Source organism: Lethenteron reissneri, chromosome 22, assembly GCF_015708825.2.
Source record: "Lethenteron reissneri isolate LAM-NWPU_2019-01 chromosome 22, ASM1570882v1, whole genome shotgun sequence".
Lineage (NCBI taxonomy): Eukaryota > Metazoa > Chordata > Hyperoartia > Petromyzontiformes > Petromyzontidae > Lethenteron > Lethenteron reissneri.
Genome location: NC_083800.1, coordinates 14,957,783 through 14,973,538, shown reverse-complemented (window position 1 = coordinate 14,973,538; position 15,756 = coordinate 14,957,783). Strand labels below are relative to the sequence as shown.

The window sequence follows — 15,756 nt, the reverse complement described above, 5'->3', positions numbered from 1 at the left end:
ATTCTACAAACAAGTTGAAGGTACCCCAATGGGTTCTCCCTTATCTCCAGTTGAAGCCAATGTTTTCATGGAATTTTTTCAGATGCCATCCAGGCATCTACTCTACGTCTATCCTTGTGGAAGAGGAACGTAGATGACACGTTCATCATCTGGCCACATGTCCTACCAGCTCTGAACCAATTCTTCGACAACATCAATTCCATACACCCAGCCATCAAATTCACCATGGAGGTGGAAAAGGATGGCCAGTTACCATTCTTGGATGTTTTAATCGAAAAGAGACCAAATTGGCTCAATGGGACAGTCTACAGGAAAGCCACCCGTACGGATGCCGACCTAAAACCTGACTCCCACCACCATCCATCCCAGAAGAATTCCCTCATCCAAACTCTACACCATAGAGCTCGTTGTATTTCCGACCATCACCTAGCTAGTGAACTGGGACACGTACACCAAGCTCTCAAGATGAATGGATATTCAGACTACACAATCCGTAAAGCTATCACCCCAACCGTTGGGAAAGAACCATCTGAGGACCTAATCAAAACCTTGCCATACATAGCAGGGGTCACCAAAAATATTTCCAAAATCATGAGCAAACACTAGATCCAGGTTCAATTTGACACAGTACATAAAATTCGTGATCTGATCCCATCTGTGAAGGGTGTGATCTCTGACATGCAATACCCCGGCGTATACAAACTAAGCTGTGCCTGCGGCAGTAGTTACATTGGGGAAACTAAGCAACATGTCTCAGACTGTGTTCGTGAGAAACACGGTAGGATAAATACCTCAGCCGTGGCTGATCATTATTTTAACGCGGTGGGCACACATGAAATTGATTTCTCCAAGACGAAGGTACTCTGCAAACCCACTAGCTATCAACAAAGATTCGTTCATGAAGCCATCCAGATATATAGACACAGACAATTTCAACCGAGAAGATGGGTACAAACTGATCAATCATTGGAAGGACGTTATTAATCAGTTTAAGTCATAACTGACCGTGATGTTTCCACCCTACCTTCCGATGGTAGCAGTTATTTTAGACTCTCTGATTTTACATTAACAGGCTCACTAACACAGCCGCCGTTTACATTGACATGTTAATCTCTCTCACTTTAACATCACTAGCCCCGCCCACTTCGTTTATGACCCTTGGGCTACACCCATTTTAAAACTTTCAAACAGCTTGCCTCAGCAGCTTTCCCCCTCTTTTTAAATCCTTTATATTAAGTTAGCTTGCTTGCGTGCTTACGACCGTGCAAATCTTTCGGTCGTTTTTTAACCCACTTCCCGTGATCCAATCGAGCTGACATTTTGCACACAGACTCGTTGTGCGAGACAATGTTCGTGAAAAAAAGAATTCCAAAATTTTACACTGTTTAGGGAAAACAAATTAAATATTTAATTGCCAATTGCTTAATACTGGCAGACAATCATCTGACCCATAGGTGGCAGCCATCTCAAGCCAGAGGACGAGAGGACTCTAGCCGCCACGCATATAAAGGATTTATAGTGAAAAACTTTGTTTTTACGGGTTATATTTTTTCTCATGACCATTGCTTGTGTTGCGATCGAAACGTCATGATATTTTTTAAAATTTCATCTACATGACTTTACCGAAAGACCCAAAGCACACTCTATAATACTTGTCCCAGACACTCGGGGGTTGATTTCCAGCAGTGTCCCTCCAACAGGCAATTCCTTTTGGAGTTTTTGTCAATGTTATAGGCGACTTGTTTTGCTCATTTATACATTATCACTTTTACTGCCTTGTGTTAAGTTCAGAGATTTTGTAGATTACCAATGGTTATAATTATTTACAAGTCATTGATGCTCATGTCCACATTTGTTGCGGACAGTAGTCAGGTTCTCAGTCGATCGATACTCTTCATCGGTAACCCGAAGAATCAATGTGTACACAGCGTGCCTCCTTGTCATCATACCACTTTATTAAACCCAGTGCCCACCCCTGGGTGTGGTTTCCTTCAGCAATATTCAGCAATGCACGCGTTAAAATGCTTACATGTGTACCGTGCCAACCCGCACACCAACTGGAACAATTACACAATCCGACCATATTTTTAATTTACTGATTATATACACCATTGCAATTGTACAAACGTATACCGCATTACATTTAGTTCACAGCGGTCCTAAAAAAACTGATAAGGTACCTATATTATTGTAACACAGACACGTCCGCCTTTTGAAATTGGGTACAGGTGAGAACTATAAATAATTGCTTTTTCTGCAGGGTATTGCACATGCAAGAATTGGTACGGCACAACATTTAACGTCGCCCAGCATCTTGAGATACGGTTGCATTTAAACAGGTTTAGAAATCAAGATTATAGTGGGTATCCATTTGTTCTTCAGCGGATGATAAAAGTGGCTTCGGCAAAAGCACGGCAGAATGCTTCTTATCCACAGACATAGGGTGCTGTTGTGAATGACCAAATTGGCAGATAAGAGGGTTCCCTTGATATCACTTGATCCACAGGTTGAGTCTGATCGCCACGGGGATCCACAGAGCCACGAGCATCAGGCACGATACGCAAACACGGCGGGCTATGCCGACTGACGGCGTTGTCTGGGTGCAGCATCACCTTCACCCACTCATTATTGTCATCATTACGCTTATTTACCAATTAAAGCCTCACTGGCAAGACTGTTCAGGGTGGTCCTGCAAATAGGGCATCATGATCGCCATGTATATTCCAATTGAGTAATTTGCAGCTAAATAAAAAAATGGACCACAACACCGGCACACTGGCCTACTCTTGTGAAATACTTCACGGTATCTTGAACGTCGATTGTGAAGACGACGGCGCTGAGTATTGTTATCGTTAACACACAGCAGTATTAATCCGGACGGCCACTGTAACACGAACCGTGAAGCTTTTCAACAAGTGGTGACCGTGTCACCGCCTATTTCCCCTTTCACGAAGCTCTGCAGGAGATACAGGTCAAGTAACAGACGTTTCCCTCTGATCTGCAGCATCATGGGCCATAGGGAATTGCTTGCAACATCAAGGCACATTTCCTGTGTTAGCTAAATAATTACCCATTGGAATATCCCATGTTTAGTAACGTTGTATCAAGGACAGGACCTATGTTATTATTCTCACATCGTGCATAACAAGGGCATTCTCATTTTACATTGCTCCTCTCCATACGATTCCTATAAAGTGGCAGCATCCCCATTGTCTTCAATGGAGGAGCCCACTATTTGAATAAAGATCTGATGAATACAGGTCATCACTTGGGTGAGTATTGTATTCAATGTGCGAACCTCCCGACTTTCATGAACCAGTTTAAATTTCCACCATTCGCCTTGCGCCTCGGACAGGCACACGGGAGAGAGACATTGGCGCGCCCCCTAGGGAGTCGCCAGCACTTGACAACCGGCTGCAGCACAGAGACCGCGTTTTGCCACCGCTTCCGTCGAAGATTTTAACGCTTCGCGAATCTTGGGAGCTCTGCGCACAACTGGGAGAACCGCAGGTCTGCTGACCCCTGTGGGCAGCAGGATTTGTGACCAGTATGGAATAAACCAACGAAGTTCTACTGCAATCAGGAAACACATAAGCCACTCACAAAAAACTCATTGCATTATTTCCTAAACAAACGCATACGTTAAGTAAAATGCTAAGGTACATTCATTATAAGGTCAGTTCACAATATGCTACCCAATCACATTGATGTCACACCTACCGAGTTGTGATTAAAACCACATTTAAAATTAAATGAACACCTTGGAGGCCTAGGTTTGATTGGGAGCGCTCGTCCTCAGAAAGCACTCCGAGTGATCTCCTGATGACTTTGCACCGCAACGGGGGAGCCTTCTGCCACGTTGTTATGCAAAGCACAACTGCGACGTAAGGGATATTCATGAAAGCCACGACGAACCCCTCAATCTCTGAACGTCGCATTAGCTGGAGCGATTTGGATTGTGCAAGATGGAGAACCGCAATGAGGATCTAATGTTGTGTTCTACAGTTTTGGAAATCTAGTCGTTTGATTCTTGTGCAAACTGCACCCCTAGCTCCAACCCACGTTGGGCTCCAAGGACAATTAAAATTTGCGATAAATGTAACATTTAAGGCAGGAAAATGGGGCATTTCTCTCAATTGAGATTTGTCTGAATGTGGCTATTCTGCGCCCTTATCAACCAACAATTATTCAATGAATGTGTTGAGCTTCTTCACTTAGTTGATCTTCTTGCTCAGCTCGGTGAATAATGAATGCTCCTAAATAGTTCATAAAACCTGACCTAGGAGCAGCAATGACCCTTGAAAGTCTCCGTGGTCCCACATTAAATAAATGGTTATTGCTCACAAAACTGAAAGAACAAAACTTGAATAGAAAAAACACTTTTAAACAGCAACAGAACAGCAAAACAAACACTTCCTGATCAATAACAAGTAATTTTCCCTGAATAAAAAGAAGTGCAAGATAGTACAGTATTCTACATTTATTTAAAAAGCTGCTAACGGCAATTCATTTGGATAAAGGATGTCTGCTGCGATGTCGAGAGCATCAGTGAACCCATTCCTTCACGAGTCGCGAGTCCCACCCAGCAGTCTGTGTTGTCAGCAAGGCACGATTCCTGATGCGGCTCCCGGCATTCACGGAGACGATCATCGCGGCGCATGGGCGGCGAGGGAGGTGCTGCTGGAGCTGCCCCGGGGGGCTCAGTGCCTCAGGCTGGGGCTGTTGGCCTTGCTGCTTCTGCCCGAGTCCCTGCAGTCCCTTAGTAGGGTGGCGAGCACCTGCCCGCGCCAAAACACGAACCACCACCCGCACCCCCATCAACACTCGTGAAATGTGCGCCACTTCCCAAGGACAACTTGGCAAATGATCGTTTTTGTTATTATTACTGCACTTGTTTACCCAGGAAATCCTCAAGAGGGTCCTGCTAAGTTTTCGCAGGAGGGGGCGATGATTCTACCTCCAATTAGCACGGTTGGCTACATACGTTGCAAAAGAAGTGCAACGTATATACGCGGCCGAGGATAACCCCAATTGAGTAGTTTGTGGGAAATGTTTCAAATTTGGCCGATGACGGCAGCACACAATGCCCTACTCGTGTATGACGTCACCGGATCTGTAACTTCCACTGTGAAGCCGACGACGTGTCATATCATTACCGTTAATACACCCAGCGCAGTTAGTACTTGGGGCGGTTGACGAATTCGAACCGTGAACCTCTGCAACGATCGGTGAATGCACTACCGTGAGCCCGCGACACCACCCACGTTAGACCTCGCGCAAGGAATGCGTGTCGCTCACGCGAGGTTCTCGGCGGGGCCCGAGTGTACCGGACACTCTGCGGTGTGGCACAGAGGGCGGCCCCTGTACCTGGCTCCACTTCTTGTTGCGGCTCTGCAGCTGGATGGCCGAGATGGAAGAGAAGAGCTCGCTGGCCTGCAGGTCCTCGGGGAGGCGAGTCAGCAGCTGGGCCATGTGGATGAAGTCCATGTGCAGCAGCACGTCGTCGTACAGGTGCAGGATGGCGAGCGCCGTGCGGAAGAGGAACTCCTCCCCGTCACGGCAGAAGATGTCCCAGACGCGGCACGCGACGTCCAGGGGCAGCGACTTGCTGTAGAGGGTGAAGATCCTGCACGCATCACGCAGTGGAGAGGGCAGTGCAGGACATCCACACCGAGCCCCGTCAGCAGCGACATCAAGATGGAGTACTACTCTGCGGGAAGTCAACAGCAGCTTTACTCTGGACAGGTGTACCCCCACCACAGGAATGTGGAATTTACACCGAGGGTTGTAAAAGGGTCATGAGCACCACACCTAGCATGACCGAGTGGAAAGCCACTTTCCTTATTTTTACATAAAACATATATACTTAAGAGTGTAGTGATGCTGCGTTTGTATTCATACCAGTCGATCAAATAAATATCTGGAGTCAAATTGTTCTTCTTGAAATGTGAAAAGAGCTGTGGGAGGGTTTCTTCAAAGAAAACTTCAAAGGCTGCAAAGTAAGCGAGCATCTGCAACAGACGCGCACAAGTCAATCAGGGAAGTGTCTTTTCTGCAGGCTGTGCACAATTCTTACACACCCCCAGTATCGCTACCCCAATTCATACTTCCACTAACTGCCATGACATAACGTTTTGCAGAAAAATGGCAAATTCAAATTACTTTCATCGCAAGAAACAGCAGAGGCCGCACTGAGGGCCGCGCACTGTGCACGTGTGTGTAAGCGCACGTCTGCTCGACACACCGAGACCGGGGCCAAGTGGCGGGACCTTGCATGTGTATGGTCTGCCTTGGTGTCAGCGTGCGGGAGTTCTGAGTTCCCACAGCTACTGACCGACACATCAGCACCCGTAGCCGATCGCCTGCTCTCGCAGGTCGCCGGCATGGGAGTGGCAGCCAGCGGTCGGCAGATAAAGGGAGAGACCCTTAGACAGGCGCAAGCGGCTGCCTTGGCGATGCTCGGAAGTAGGGCGTCAACTGGTTAACAGCTGCCGTTAAACTTACCAGTGGCCAATGCCAAGTTATGGAAGTTTAACATGGGTGGACTTTCGCGACCAATTCAATGGTTCATAATTGATATTTGCGTCGGATCGCGTAAGCAAAATGTGTGTTGTAAACCCTCCTCCACCTGACACAGCCAAGTAAAAACGTGTGCGGATGACTCTCCAACAATGCGGTGGTGCTGCTGAAGCAGTGATAAATTGGCACGTTTGTTAACGTGTTGGGTGGAGGAGGGTATACGACACACATTTGACTTGCGCAAACGGACCCGAATATCAATTGTGATCTTACAGAAGTTGTCATTATTAATAAAGAGGTGTTACAGAATTAATTACGGCATGCGATTAGAATAGCGGACAACCGCAGAAAAGGGAGCTTTCGTTTGTTCCCGGTGATGTGCCGTGAATTAGTTTCACAGTCTCCAGCGCACACACCAGGCCATGGTCAACGCGGAAAAAGGCCATCTGGCAGGGTCGGTTCAGTAAGTTGGCAAAGGCAATGAAGGCATCGGCCGTGTCCATATTCAGCAGCAGCACAGCAGCAATGAAGGACATGCCCTGCACCTGAAAAACATGCAGCGTTACACCACAGTCCTACAGCGCACAGTTACAGCACAGGGCATCACAATGAGTTATTCACTTAAGTCAATACTGTAATTCATAAGTTCACAAAGCATTAGTCTAAACACTACAACAAATTAACTTCGAGGTTAGAAAAGAAGCAGCATGGTGTAGCACATTAGTAGAATGTGGCGATCCACACTATAGACAACAGTTTTGTTTTCCCAAGAACTTATCAGTTTTCGTGTTGAAATGAGAGCAAGTGATGACATGCATGCAATTGCCTCGTAGATGATTCCCATTCATAAAACGAAAAACTCCACTTGCAACTTCCCGGCAGAGATCACGACAGCTACTGATGGCCGTGGAAGTGAATGTCTACATTTAATTTATATGGCGCTCTCTGGACTAACAAAACAAATTCGAGTGCAGATTCTCCGATTCCACACGCGGCACAAGCGGACTCAACACCTGACTCGGCGATGGGCGTTCATTTGCTAGGCGGGGGCGGGAATAGCCATGCGAGTAATTGGACGGGATTTTCACATTTTTACTCATTTGAAGCGACATCGATTGTGGCGAGGCGAGAGAACGCGACCCGATGCTGTTGATTTTCCATCCGCGTTCGGGAGAGACACCGCCAAGCACACGGCGAGGCCCGGGCAACTCACGTAGCCCACGTCCGGCCGGTAGCAGGTGTAGGCGCCCAGCACACTGTGCAGCACGTCGTGGTAGGGTCCACCCTGCAACAACCACACGGGACACACAAACTACTACTGGAGAACTCATTGGGTTCCTCCAGTATAAATAAATATTCTGATTATGAAATAATCCGATTCTGATCTCTCCACCATGACCACCGCCTGGCAGGGGCACAATAACTATCGACACCCCTTCAATCAACACCACCGCGTTTGACGCTTCTCAGTTTGTGAGACGAGCGTGAGCTGACTGGAGGTAAACCCCCGTAGTCTTAATATTTGGGAAACCACACACCTAACACTTTTGTAACAAAAGGAGGCACATTATGTCACGGTTTAGAGACTGCCTCATCAGAGGTGCAATTATCATGGGTGTGATGAGCTGGTTAGGGTTCAGGTGAGGGCAGGGGCTCGGCAACCTGTGACTCATTAAGTACTGCTTTGCGACGTTAGCTATTAAGGACTGTCTCCTATTAACATGCATTGGTGGCTCTTAAAATATTGAATTTACAGAATTCGAACAATATGGGTATTATTATTATTATTATTTTCGTTGCCAACTCCTGGGTTAGGAGTTTGGGTTGCGATAAACTCTTCTGTGTGAGGGTTGACAATTAAGTTCCGAGGAGGAATCGCATGTTCTGCAGTAACCCCAACAACATAAACAGCTCAATGGTGTTTACTGGAAGCAAAGAAGAGAATTATATAAATATGCCGTGCGTCTCTCCGCTAATAAGATGAATGCCATAGTGGCTGGTGAGCTGAACACCTGACTGTGGTTTAACCTTGTAGTTACTTCACCGAAACCTTGGCCATCGAGGGTTTCCCCAAAGCGGATTTGACTATTCACGCAAAATGTATTGAGATACAGGTTTGCCGATCACAACCCCTGTGCCTCGACCATTCGCAGTTAACTGCAATATTCCTGTTTGCATCGTAACTGTACTGCTTGCGATTATGCTGCTGCGGAAGAAAACACGCGCCGTCTCATCTCCATCTTGTCTCCCAAGCGGCGCATCGCAGGTCCCAGTTCATATGCTCCCAGCATCCTCCAGTGAGGTTCAGATGCACAATTTTTCTTTATTTATCAGTGCTCTTATTGTTTTGCAATGGGCCCCTAAATTAAAATTAAGTGGTAGTGAATATTTATAGTTTGTTCGTTTTTAAACTGTGTAATATTTACTGGACAGTACATGTCATTAACCTTATATTCAGGTTTACTTTTACATGTACAGTACAGTTCGGGTCCACTATATTAAATATTTTCATTCTATACATTGACTGTACGAGTTGTATTTAACAATATATAAAATATTAATTATATTTTACATTAAAATACTTCCCGTTCCATGTTTGGGAGTCACTTTTCTCAGGACGAGGAAACGTAGGAGATACTCCGGGTTAGAGGTCACGAGTCACGGGAAACTACGTGTCAAACTGCAGTTTTCTTACCGAGGAAAACAACTACACCGATTCCCGAAGGGCTGAGTACTGCGATGCGCATGCAAATTTTTGTAGCTCAGTTTTTTATTTATATAAACTTCGTGCTTCTTTGTGCACCAGCAAATGCTTTCTGTTGACCGCCAAGAGACGACATCTGGCAGAGCCAAAACTGCACGTTCCCTGCTCAGTAGGGACGCCACCAACGGCTGGGGACAACAGCGCTAGCTGAGCGGTCAAACAACCAGAGACATTCTCGCCCTACGACAAAAGTTGGACACAGTTGACCAATTGTGTGCAGGTGGAGACAGTAGTTAAAATGTCGCTGAAACCTAAGGTAGCGGTTGAGATTCTCCATGTCTTTGCGTGCGGCTATTGGCCCCAGAAGGCAATCGCTTATTTTATCGGGCATTGGGGGCGGCCTGGGAGGAAACGCACCTTCTGGAAGATGCAGAGCGTGGGGAAGGTGCGCGAGATGTCGAGTTTGATGAGCTCCAGGCTGGCCTCCCGGTCGGCCTCCGCTGTGGCAGCAACAGCAGCAGCAGCAGCCTCTGCACCACCCCGCAGCACAGTGCATCAACGCCTCCCAATGAAATTATAACATCTTCATGGACACGTACGTCATTGGAGCGGAACCGGAAGGAAAACTAAAATAAAATAACTTTATCGCTACCGAGGCTCCCACAACGCCATGTGGGAGGGCGTGTAGCAGTTTGGCGCCAGCTATCGTAGAGTGCGGTCATGTTGCTACAGTCCTATGCGGTCAGCACAATGTCTTAAAAAAACAACGGCACCATGCCTCTCTAAATACAATTAACGCTAACCGCTTGCATGTTCCGAGATTCAGCGGTGAACGGGGCCCCACCCTGCAAATTGCAGACGTCTCGGAACAGGAAAGGGTGAATGTGACGCTTGTTTACCCAGGGAAGTCTTAGCGAGTCTCAAATCCAGAGGGCGATGTCACCGTGTCTACTCCCAAGAGTAATTTGCAGATACCGTTTCAGCATGTTTTAGCTATTGGAGGAAACTGGAGAAACCGGAGGATATCAATTTAGAGCAGGGGGAGAATCTACACAGCGTACACAGAAAGTAGCCTGGGTTAGGAATCGAACCCAGGCCCTTCTTGCTGTGTGACACAAGCGTTACCAAAGCACCACCCTACCACCCTCCTAATTTGCATTTGGTCTGTCTCGTCCATTAACATTCACATTTTAAATCATCTCAAGTCTAATTTACGGGTTTATTCGTGGCACTGACTGTGCTTTTCCAAAAGTACAGTTTTTTATATTTTTTTCCAAATGTTAATAGAATGTTGACAAACATATGCTGTGGACCAAAGACATGGAAATGCAGCCACTGGTGCCTCTACCGCTGGGAGGCAAGACCTGTGAGTGGAGGGGATAATTGATCCTCATGGCGATACCCCGGAGTACCAAATAATACAAAATGGCCGAGGCAATTAAATATTTTATTTCTGGGACACTATTTTTTCCAGGGGTGTTACTTAACTCCGCGAATGGGGTACCAATAAATCCGAAATCAGTACTACTCCACGATGTCGAATCGTCAAACATTAGCATAAAAAAATCCGTTATCGAAAAGTTAAACTTTGAATAATGCATCATGTACAGCTCGCCGAGATGAGTCGATTGCCGCATCGCCGACAATCAGCAGACTAAAAACGACTGCATCACGGACATTGTGCGGGAATGGTACCCCGGAGTACCGGCATAAGGTTCAATTGTGGTTGTGATTATTTATATTAGATTTATTTTATTTATTACATTCTGCAATTACACAAATGTTACTACCACAGTACGGATCTGAGTTACAATCATGGTTACATAGGTCATGATACAAACAGTGAGTATTGGTGCATGTGCTTTACATGCTACAGGAAGTGGGAACCAATGAAAAAATGTCAAAAGTAAATAACAAGACTAGATTCTTTTGTGAACAAAATAAAAGGAAAAAAAAATTCATTAACAAATAAACACAATGAGCAACCGGAATTTATGCTCCAAATAAGCTCCAGCTCACACATCTCTGACGATTATTGACGACGGCTACACCTATCAAGGAACTTGAGTTTGAAGAATGAACGTAACTGTCTCACGGTCATCAACAATTTAATTCCCAAAGCTACCATGAAAGCGATTTCACAACGAGGGAGCAGCCACCGAGAAGGACCTTTTTACTGCAGACCGAATCGAACCTGGGGGGTTTCTAAGAGTAAGTCGGAGGAGCTTTTTAGGCTTAGTTTATTTTCTTTCAGGGTCAATTGATCCATCTAGTATTTATCAGATTTATCCAAGAGGACCTTTAAAATAAACAGAGCCCAGTGGGATGTTTCTATGGGCAGAGACAGTTTCAAGATGAACCAATGTAATTGTCACAATGGTGGGTACTGAAGAGAGCATCCAGAGCAAAGCTAAGACCTGAATTGGTCGATTGAGTTTAGCTTCTTTAATGCAAACCTCAGAAGCAAACTGATGAAGTAAATCATGGCAATAAACATTGGAAGTATTGTTGCTCTTACCATATCTAAAATTAGCATAGACGGCATGCAGTCCTTATGCCTGTATAGGAAGCCACTTTTAACCTTCATTTTCTTTAAATGTAAGCAAGATGGAGTGAAACTTAATTTAGAGTTGGTGATGGACCCCAAGTATTTGTACTCCTTCACTTGTTAGATTTGTGGCACTGAAACATAAACAATGCACAACTTTGGTGGCGATTCCGTCCATGTTCGGGTCCATGCCCTGTAATTGGCTGGACTGTATTTTGCCACCAATGTAACGAAATAACCTGGGACCATTAAATTAAACCCTAATCCTGGCCTCTCTCAATGCATTGGCATTGGGCGAGAGGGAAAACTCCCAATTCCCTGTGTTAGGAGCGCCAGCAAGGCTGAGGTTTCCAATGCCCTCTTGGTGAATTCTATGGTTACCTTCAGCTTCAACGTTGGAGCTCGTCTCACTGAAGCTTTTCCACCGTTCTTCTGCTCGAGAAAGGAAGATCTCGTACAGCTCTGAAACGAGCGGAGAGGACACGTGCTTTTTAGAGATCCGTCAAAGAGTGGGCTCTCGATTCACACATCGGCAGATTGAAGATTTATATTTTAAAATAAATGTACTATTTATATTTTATCAGGAAAGGCTCACTGAGCTATATAGCTCTTTTTCAGAAGCAGCCTGGCCACAAATGATCGCTCAACAAAGTGGCTTATCATGTGCAAATTTATAACGGCCATATCCTGTAAAAGCATGTTCTAAATCATTGCATTGTTCCACCGTTATTCACACGGCCATGCCTCACAGTCCAGTCCCGCACTTCTCTCCATCGGCAATAATAACAGAGCTCTGACCCGCAAGTCTCTCAGTTATATTTGTGCAGAATACTGACATCAGTGGTTCGGTACTGGGGGGGGGGGGGCGTGTGTGGAACCACGTGGCCGCCACAGCAGTGAGAGTGCGGCAGAGGATGTGGCATGCCAGTGTGCAGGCACGGCATGCCGCTGACCGTGTGTGATGTTGAGCTCATTGCCGATGGTCAGCCTCCACACTCTGCCCCGCACGCTGGGAGGGATGCCTTGCCACCAGAGGTCCTTGGCTTTCCGGGTCTGCCTCCTAAATGTAGAGCGTTCTCCACGTTAACATCACCAACGTCTCACATTCGCTTCGTTTGTAATGCTGGCACCGTGTGACGTAGTCGCTAACTATATAGACCGTTGCCGGTGTCCGCTATGACATTTTTGGTTAGCCAGGTCACGAGGTGCTCATATGATGGTTTAGTTCGTGGTGAGAACGAGGCAACCTTTCACCTGAGGCGAAGCATTACTAGAATTGATTGTCTTTAAAACGGTCAGTCACCCGATATGCTTCCACAACTTCGAACAGCAAGTCTCCACACACGGTATCTTATAAATAGTAACATACAAACATGTACCCACTCGCATCAATTGTCCAAGCGCATTCCGGACTCTGGGATAGGGCTATCTTGGCCACCGTTGGCACTTAATGCTGTTTTGCTTCTTCGTCCAGATATGAGGAAGTTCCCACTCTGTCACAGTAGTGCGAGGCCCGTTGGATTTCGCACTTTCGTGATTTTTAACCCTGAACATCTATGAAAAAGAGCTTCATAGCTCATCAGATTTCTCCATAGTAAATAAAGTTCATGATTCGTCCTTCAGGTTCGGGAGTTGTTGAGACACTCAGCCTTCCAACGCCCACTGTTATCAGACATCCCCTCACACCTCTCCACTCCAGTAGATGGCACTCCTCACGATCACGAACTCTAAGTGGCCAATATTAAACCACCTCACCAGTGTACTTATTGTGAGATGCAGTACACAGAAATCCCCAAGCACCCCTTCTCATTCACAGTACCACAATCACCACCTCAACAGTACAATATTGGACTTAACGGCACAAGTCGGACAATGGCAGCAGATTATTGGCTTCTGTGATACTCAGCTGCCCCGGTTCGCACCGCTGCTTTCCTCCACAGGATGGCGCTCAAGGTGCCATCCTTGCGCTCGCCCACTGCTGAAGCGTTTTCTCATCATCAAATGTGCCTCTGCTCCCCGAGCAGATGGCCAAGCATTCAACATGACTGTTCTCTGTGGTCGGCTCCTCTCTCCACTGCTGGCTGGATGTTGGGCAGACCTGCTAGTGGCTGGTGTCCTGCTGCTGTGGTCTCATCCGCCTCTCAATTGCGTGAGAGGGGGTTCCAATACATATGAAACTTGGGCTAGGTTTGGCACAGTCCATAGGTTAATTTCCTGATGAAATTTAGCCCTGCACCTGTTCTGAATATTGCCGCATGGGTTCCGCAGCTAATTATTTCACTCGGTGCATGCTGCATGCCGAATGAATTGGCGACCTGAATGAGGCTCCTCAATTCCTTTATCCCCTGCCAAACCCAGAACCGGCTCATCCTGTGCCACTTCACTATCCCTCTCATTTCAAACACGTGGTCGAAGCCCATACACCCTATATTAGGATTGAACCCACACAATATGCAGCGCTCCACTCTAACCTGAGTAATTATAATATTACACCTCTCGGCTTTATTGTACCACGTACCACATCGAAGGTGCCTAATTAACAAAAAATAAAGGTATCTGCCGACCTGGCTATCGCTGCGACCAAGGTCTATTTGTTCCCTCGGTACAGGGGCAGTGAGAGCAGCAGTGTCACGGTGAGCAGACCCATGTGATCGTTCCGGTTTCCTGTAACATCACAGCATGGCGGGATGGGTGTCATGGGAACTCACGTGCGGTCCCAGTGGGGCAGAATTTCCGTGTTCCACACGGCAACCGAGATGGAGATGTTCTCCTCCTGCTTGCACCGCTCCTTCAGCTGCTTCTTACGCCTCTGCATTTCTCGTACCTCTGCACACGACCGACAGCGAGCCCCGGAGAGCCACAGCAGGAGTCCATGCGGCTGCTTTTCCAAGGACACACCACTGGAAAACTTCCCGTTGCTTCACACACACACTCTACATTACCATGAAAGGAACAGAAACAATAAACACATTCGCACAAATTTACCGAGGAAAGCCTCAAGGAGTCTCAAAGACTCAAGCTTGTTTGGGATGAATGGGCAATTCCACGAGGAGTATATTTGTGGAGGTAAGTGGGGAGCCTGGAGGAAACCCAAGCTTTTGACTGTCTTGAGATGGAACTGCATGTCAAGATGCAGTCCATAAACAGTAATTTTGTAGAGTGAGATGAGATGGGAGAGGTAAGTGAGTGCGTGGCAGGGAGTAGAGTGAGATGAGAGGGGAGAGGTAGGAGATTGCGTGGAGGGGAGTAGAGTGACATGAGAGGGGAGAGGTAGGAGAGTGTGTGGAGGGGAGTAGAATGAGATGAGAGGGGAGAGGGAGGCAAGTGCGAGGAGGGGAGTAGAGTGAGATGAGAGGTAGGAGAGTGTGTGGAGAGGAGTAGAATGAGATGAGAGGGAGAGGTAGGAGATTGCGTGGAGGGGAGTAGAGTGAGATGAGAGGGGAGAGGTAGCAGAGTGCGTGAGGGGAGTAGAGTAAGATGAGAGGGGAGAGTGTGTGGAGGGGAGTAGAATGAGATGAGAGGGGAGAGGTAGGAGAGGGGTGAGTCCATGGAGAACCTTGTAGACAGTGAGTAGTATTATCTTGAAATTCAGTCAATTAGGAATCGACTCCTACATCGTAGCACCGGTTTGTCACAATTCATGAACCCAAACTCACTGGTGAATAGACTTGTCGAATAGAGTGTGTACTTTGCGTGGTGTACGGTAAGTTCTCACTTAACGCGTTTTCACACAACGCATTTTCGCTATCATCCAGTTCATCTATTCGGAAACATTTTCCCATTAGAACGCGGTTTCTGAGTGGTCGACAACTGCTTTCTCGAGCTGCGCAGCTGAGTGGTGTAATACAGTAAGCGGAATGATACGGTGCGCGGCGTCGTACCCTAATCTCAGTTATTTCTCCCACCATGTGATGACTACAGGCTGATTTACAGTGCATACGTGATCAGTACAGTGATTCCTCGCTAAACGCTTTTTCGTTTAACT

General features: G+C 46.7%; 1 protein-coding gene across 2 annotated transcripts; it reads right to left on the bottom strand.

Moving 5' to 3' along the window:
* Positions 1-1,934: 1,934 nt before the first annotated feature.
* Positions 1,935-14,637, bottom strand: LOC133345686 (TBC1 domain family member 14-like). Of its 2 annotated transcripts, XM_061556654.1 has the most exons (9): positions 14,480-14,637; positions 12,725-12,831; positions 12,153-12,233; positions 9,641-9,753; positions 7,733-7,804; positions 6,936-7,058; positions 5,902-6,011; positions 5,368-5,626; positions 1,935-4,778 (listed from the first exon to the last, which is right to left on the bottom strand). In XM_061556654.1, the coding sequence occupies exons 1-9, from the start codon at positions 14,584-14,586 to the stop codon at positions 4,701-4,703; spliced, it is 1,050 nt and encodes a 349-aa protein (XP_061412638.1). In that variant the 5' UTR covers positions 14,587-14,637; the 3' UTR covers positions 1,935-4,700. The 2 variants fall into 2 exon arrangements, with proteins under 2 accessions (XP_061412638.1, XP_061412639.1); XM_061556655.1 differs by lacking the exon at positions 6,936-7,058.
* Between the last annotated feature and the right edge of the window lie 1,119 nt (positions 14,638-15,756).